This window comes from Rhamphochromis longiceps, linkage group LG5, assembly GCF_057381845.1.
Source record: "Rhamphochromis longiceps isolate RC_006_pf linkage group LG5, R_longiceps_female_GT1.1, whole genome shotgun sequence".
In the NCBI taxonomy this organism is placed as follows: Eukaryota; Metazoa; Chordata; class Actinopteri; order Cichliformes; family Cichlidae; genus Rhamphochromis; species Rhamphochromis longiceps.
The window spans coordinates 27,472,471-27,479,751 of record NC_140561.1 but is presented as its reverse complement, the minus strand read 5'-3'; the positions used below and the strand labels follow the sequence as shown (position 1 = coordinate 27,479,751).

Genomic DNA, 7,281 nt, shown 5'->3' with positions numbered 1-7,281 from the left:
CCATTTAAAGTAAACAGGAAAACATTTTTAAGGGAAGTAAGGGGAAAAAAACTTCAGAAAAAACATTTTGTTCTAGTGAATTTTTACTGATACTGAGGTGTCTGTGTTGCTAGTTTAATCCTGTCTGCAGTCTCCTACATTTGACACTTTTTGCCTGTCACACAGCCAATCTTTAAAAGTAATACCTATTCTGAACTTTGAAAATCTTTTCACTCACAAATACTGACCTAACTAACAGAAATGTAAAAGAAAAATTATCTATTTTAAGTGTTAGACTAGTGCTGTTACTTCGTTTGGCCACAAGATGAAGCTGTCTCATACAATACAAGATACATATTGAGAGTCCAAGTAAGAACATACACAGCAGGGTACCACTTTTCTCTTTTTTATTTATTTGTTTTTCTTTTCTGGACTTCCTTGTCTTCTCTGCCGTCCATCCTCTTGCCTGTGGTGTCTCAGCTAGGACATAACAGGAGTGTACAGATATACACAGGCAGACAGCCATTGTTCCCCGGATTTGGAATATTTGACTGTGAAGTGCAGACCCGTCTACATACCTCGCGAGTTTACTGTTGTCATGGTAACGGCCGTGTATGTACCACCCGATGCTAATGCTAACTCGGCCATGGAGGAGCTGCACAAGACAATAAGCAATCAGCAGAATTCCCATCCAAACGCAGTGCACTTTATAGCTGGGGACTTCAACCATGCTGATTTAAGGTCAGTATTCCCCAGATTTGAACAGCATATTAAATGTGCAACGAGGGGGAAAAACACATTGGATAAAGCCTGCAGCAACATCCAAAAAGGTTAAAGAGCAACCCCTCTACCAGATCTAGGTTTGTCAGACCACATGTCCATGCTGCTGATCCCTGCATGCACTCCCGTTAGGAGAAGAGCCCCCCCAGTCACAAAAACTGTGAAAACCTGGCCAGAAGGTGCATCACATCAGATGCAGGACTGTTTTGAAAACACGGACTGGAGCGTGTTCGAACATCAGGACCTTGAAGAGCACACAACATCAGTGCTCTCATATATTAACTTCTGTGTCAACAGTGTCACTGTGGACAAACGTCTCTGGGTGTATTCCAACCAGAAATCCTGGATGACTAAAGAGGTCCAGGTCCTGCTGAAGCAACGTGACGCTGCTTTTAGATCCGGTGATGGTATGCATTACAGTGCAGCCAGATCTGAGTTGAAAAGAGGCAATCAGAGAAGCCAAGGCAGCGTACAAGAGAAGGATCGAAGACCACTTCAACACCAACAACTCACGACAGATATGGCAGGGAGTTCAGCACTTAACCAACTACAAACCTTGCAATACCACGTTGACTGAGGGTAACGCTGCGCTTGCGGAGGAGCTGAACCACTTCTTCGCACGCTTTGAGGTGAAGGGACCAGAGGCAGCAGCAGCAAAAACATCGCGCAGCAGCAGCCCAAGCCTCATAGTGCAGGAATATGAGGTGAGGCGCACACTGAGGGCAGTGAACCCCAGGAAGGCCGCCGGACCAGATGGGGTAACCGCAAGGGTCCTTAAAGAGTGTGCAGACCAGCTGGCTGGGGTCTTCACTAAGATCTTCAACACTTCACTGTCCCAGTCCTGCATCCCGCCGTGCCTAAAGTCAGCCACAATTGTCCCACTGCCAAAGTGTACTAACATTAGCAGCCTCAACGACTACCGACCAGTTGCTCTAACACCTGTTATAATGAAGTGCTTTGAGAAACTGGTCCGACGTCACATCATGTCCTGCTTGCCACCCAACCTCGACCCGCTCCAGTTTGCATACAGAGCTAACAGATCAACTGAAGATGCCATTGCTACAACGCTCCACACCACCATCTCTCACCTGGAAGTGCAGGGCCGTTACGCCAGGCTGCTCTTTGTTGACTTTAGCTCTGCTTTCAATACGATACTCCCGGACAGACTAATAGTTAAACTGCTGGAAATTGGACTTCCTTCTACCACCTGCCGCTGGATCAGAGACTTCCTCTCAGACTGTGTACAGAGAGTTAGAGTGGGGCCTCATCTTTCCTCAGCCCTCAGCCTTAACACCGGCTCTCCACAAGGCTGTGTACTGAGTCCCCTACTGTACACTCTGTACACACATGACTGTGTTAGTTCCCACCCAGACAGTCATCACGTTTGCAGATGATACCACCGTGGTGGGGCTCATCTCTGGGGGAGATGAGACGGCGTACAGAGCTGAAGTTCAGAGGCTGTCAGATTGGTGTGTAGATAACAACCTGGACCTCAATACCACCAAAACAAAAGAACTGGTAGTTGATTTCAGAAGGAGGAAGTCTGAGCTGCAGCCTGTCAGCATCAACGGGGAGTGTGTGGAAAGGGTCTCCAGTTTCAAGTTTCTGGGTGTGCACATAGACACAGACCTCCAATGGAGCTCTAACACCTCTGCGGTTTTGAAGAAGGCCCAACCGCGTGTCCACTTTCTGAGAATCCTCAGAAAAATGGACCTGAAGAAGGAGCTGCTGACGTCTTCTACCGCTGCTCCATTGAAAGTGTGCTGACATATTGCATCGGTGTTTGGTTCTCCAGCTGCACCACAGCACACAGAAAGGCACACCAGAGGGTCATCAATATGGCCCAAAAAATCATTGGACATCCTCTTCCCTCCCTGAAGGACCTGTACATCACTCGCTGTCTCAAGAGGGCACGCAGCATCCTACGGGACTGCACACACCCAGGACACGGGGTGTTTAAGCTGCTGCCATCTGGCAGGAGGTTCAGGCTGCTGAGGTCCCGAACAAATAGACTCAAGGACAGCTTTTACAACAGGGCAATAGCCCTGATCAATGCAAATAGCTGACCTGACTGGCTACCTGGGGGGGGGGGTTAACAATGGTAAAAATAGTAATAATAATAATATTTATATTTATAACAAGGTGCAATAATAATTAATGTGCAATAATAACAGTGTGCAATACAAATACACTTATTCTTCTTTTTTATTACTAAGTTATTATACTGTGTTGTGTTGTTTGTGTTGTGTTGTGTTGTGTTGTGTTGTGATGTGTTGTGATGTGTCGTATCGTGTCGTGTTGTGTTACATGTAGTGCCGACGAAGGACAGTTTTCCAGTTTAATTGTACTACTGTACTATGTATGACTGTGCAATGACAATAAAGAGTTATCTTATCTTATCTTATCTTATACTTTACAGAATCTTTAAGGTTCACTTATTTTATTTACCCAGACTGTATGAAAGAGGTGTGGCACACACAGTTTTGAAGAAAGATGTGTACATATTTAAGTTGTCACACTGTCATAATAATCACACATCGCTGAACGAATAAAATGGACAGAAAGCAGTGTCAGTTAAATATGATTAGTGCCACTCTTCATATTTAATTCACACTGCTTTTAATTCGCTCCAACCCAAAGATCTCGCCTTCCCCCTGTATTATTTCTGTTTGTACATCCTTGAATCCTCTTTTTACCTCCATTCCACACATTCACCAGAGATTGAGGCAGAGGAGGCAAGACACACGCAGAGAGGAGCTGAGACAGTAGGCATTTAATGACACATCTTTGCTTTAATACATCTTCTTACACTTATCTTTATCAGGGCCACTGGAACCTATCCCAACTACCACACGATGAGAGACAAGGTCACCAGTCTGACGCAGGGCTAACACAGAGCATTGTTCTGTTAGAGCTCAACTACAGCTGTATTTTATAATCTCAGCCAGACAACCATTCACATCTATCGGCAATTTAGAAGTACCAGTTAACCATGTCTTTGTCAGCAATGTCTGCATGTCCAAAGACAATGTCAGAATGTCAATTACACTTCCACAAAGGATACAGCTGTGCATCCTCAGATATACCTGAGTCTGTCTTCGACATGCATTTCAGAATTCGAGATATCCTTCAGTATGTTGTAATAAGATTGATGTCTGGGTTGCAGGCAGAAACATGGTGGACACAGAACACAAAGATGGACAAATGAGGTAAATGAGAACTGCATATTTGGTGGGAGGGACTAAGGCACAAGCAGAAAAGAAAAGGGAAAAGAATTGAGGATGTAAAATCTGATGAAGGGGGAAGTGGGGAAAGTAAGCCTGCAGTGGCATAGTTGGTATTGCTTTCATTATGTGTGCATCATGGCAAGTGTGGTTCTGGAGACCCCTTACTAAAGCAGGAACAACCACACTGGTGGCTCTGAGGTTTTTGACAGGGGTTTATATGCCACAACTATGCAAGATTCAGTCACGAAGCTTAACAGGTGTGCAAATAAAGGCTCATTTTGAAGATGGGTGTGGTTCAACCAGCTGTTAAATGAAGCAAACAGCTGTTAAAGGAAGTATATGTAGTGTGCAGGTGGGATTTATATGAGAGTCTCCTCCAATAAATCATATCTTTATCCAGTGTGTAAACAGATAATGTTCTTACCTGCAGAGGGCATTGTTTGAGTCTTTGTGTCTGTGTGTGTGAGTGTCAGGATGCCAAAATGACTTCATGCAGACACCAACTGAAGCAAGAACTACCACAAAGGTTGCTTTGAGTGCTTTGGCAGGTGTTTTTCTGTGGTCATACAGTCAAAAACGATGCAGGTGAGATCAAACTGAACTTTGAGTATAGGTGTGGTCTGAAAACTCATCTGTGATATGGCTGGTATCATCTCATCCCAATCCCATCTCATGGATGGGTTGTCATTTTTTGATTGCGTTTACTTTGTTTTTTGATTGATAGCCACTCCAGACACACATGTGAATTTCTGAAAGAACCAAGAAAAAGTAAGCAAATACCACAACCTTCCACCCTATTCAAGTCATGCATCGCTCCAACATGTAGTTACATTCCTCAGGGCATGCATGCCAGGTTACATAGAAGGTTATGACGCAGAGTTAAACTGGTGTAAGCTATGACCTAGATCTGACGCAGAAATACAATTCACATGGTAGGACATCTTGAGCACCAGCCAAGATGTCCTCACCCCACAAATTATAATTCACACAATGCAAATTTGTCTTTTTAATTATTAATGGATTTCCCAACCTTTTACCCGATCTAAATCTGATTGTAATCTGAACCCCTCAACAACCATCTAAAAATTGGCCTGAAAGTGAAAACTGGCCAAAGAGCTTAACCCCCAAAAGTACAAAGCTCACAACCACATAAGACTAGTTGTAAGTTATGAATACCTGTTTATTTTCCAGTCTTTTACTTAAATCTGAATCCTAAAACCAAGTTTGCAGTCTTGCCAGCCTGTGAATGTATGTCTCAAAATGAGCACTGGCTAAGATGTCCTCAATCCCCAAAGTACTAATCACACAAACACAGATCAGTACTGCAACAACATTTCCCAGCCTTTTCTTCCTAATCCAAGGGTGGAACCTAAAAACACAGGGGGGGAATCCCTTTGAATATCACTTCAAGAAGGTGAGTACTGGCCAAACTGTCCCTGTAGGTCCCCCCACAAAGATATGCGTGCGCAGTACACGCATGCACGCGCGCTCACCTCCTCCGTCCTCTCCTCCTCGCTCTCAGAGTTGTTCAGACTTGAGGGAGGAATGGCGGCCCCTCGGAGTTTCTTCATCTCTCTCTGCGGTTTATACCTGCTTTTATATTTCCCATGTGGATCTACGACATCGGGCACCAGAAGAGCGAATCAGGATCGATGCGGGTTTAAGGTAAAGCACAGAATTAAACATTATCCCTGGTGTTCAGCGACTTTTCGTTAAAGCTGTCGCTGCGACGTCTCAAGTGTCCAAAAAGTTCCGTTTTCGGAGACGGTCGTGTTTTTATGTCACTTCTGTAGTATATGCAGTCAGGTTCTTGATGAATAAGCCGCCAGTTTAACACATTCACGTGTGAAGTTAGAGTTATGCTCGCTTTTTATTTAATTTGCTGTGTTTTTAATCTCAGGGTGCGTTACCTTTACCTGTCTGTCTGCGGGGTTCTAGCTGCAGGTCTTTTGCGTAAGGCTGCGAGCCAAACTCCGTTGGAACAAGAATTAATTTATCTTTTTCTCCTTTTATTGGAAATTTGCAGCCCCTCATAAGCAACTTCAGACAAATGTCTGAATGAGTCTGATATCATGTTTAATTCGGCATATAATAAAATAAAAATGATTTTAGTTGCTTGACACTATTATCCTTTACCTAATCTCCAGTCTGGTTGGAAGCGTAATTCAAAGAGATAGCAAGGGGGGTGTTTAAAAGTTTATAAACAAAAAAAACTTATTGATGATATTTATGTGTTGTGTTTGCCGAGTTGAACGCATATTTTTCTGCTTTTAACCAAAACGCTTTAAACATATTGTCGATATAAGTTTTGTCGCTTTGTGGCAAGTCTTAATATCCTTAATTATTAGTCATCAGTGTTTGGTGTTCCCTTGTCCTGTTCGGCATTTATGTAATGCTACAAAGTGCACATCACTTGGTTAAAACTCTAACCCCAACAGCCAAAGTCGAGGCGATATTTGCAGGCCCTGTAAATTATCGTAGGTCGTAAAGCTGATTTCCTGCCTTTTGTGTAATCTTTTAAAAGCAATTGATGTGGAAAACAGGAATATGTGAGCTGACCCACCGCCTCCAAACGCCTGTCCTGCTTTTGTACTTCACGGCAGCCTTGCTTTTGGCCATGAATGAACCAGTGTTTGGTCTGTGCCAGTTCAGAATAAGTCTCTAGATTCCGTAAAGGCCAGTGTGCATGAATTTCACTGCAATGTGAAAAGAACAAGTCTCAGAGATTTTTCATTTGTGGGAATTTCTATAGTTTCTATCCTCAGCCTTGTTTTCTCCTCCTCTCTGTAATGAATTTAAACATCATAAATGTTAGTTTATTTCAAAGGTCCCAAGGACCTCATGTTTGTGTTGGGTTTTCTTTATTACTGAAAAAGGTAGATTTTTTTTGGCCATTAGACTTAAGCTCCTGCAGTTGATAATTCAACATTGAACGCTTGTTGTTTTTGGCCAAGTAAAATTGTATCATGTGCTTAGGCTGCACAATTAAATAATTAAACAACTAAATATAGAAAAATTGATAAAGGCAGGGGAGAGTTGTCAATAGTTATTTCTTTCAAATATAGATTTTTATTTTCTTTCTCTGAATCACACCAACAGGTCAGGGAGCACAGACTAAGCTAAGATTAACTGATGAGTTTCAATCATTGCCAGTTAATCTGTAAACCCATCTCAATTATTCAGTCATTTATTTTAAATTTGGCTCATTAAAGTTGCCAAGAGTGCCAAATGTGACGTCTTCAGGTTTTTTAGTGTTGACTATTATTTACACTGATCATATACTCTGGTTACTGTC

At 42.9% G+C, this 7,281-nt stretch overlaps 1 protein-coding gene across 1 annotated transcript in view; it reads left to right on the top strand.

The window, feature by feature from the left end:
* Positions 1-5,465: 5,465 nt before the first annotated feature.
* The window catches only part of il17rd (interleukin 17 receptor D), a 32,929-nt gene continuing 31,113 nt past the window's right edge, over positions 5,466-7,281 (top strand). The window contains exon 1 of the mRNA XM_085407041.1: positions 5,466-5,651. Within this exon, the coding sequence (XP_085263167.1) occupies positions 5,532-5,651 (120 nt within the window). The 5' untranslated portion in view covers positions 5,466-5,531. The remainder of the gene's footprint in view (positions 5,652-7,281) is intronic.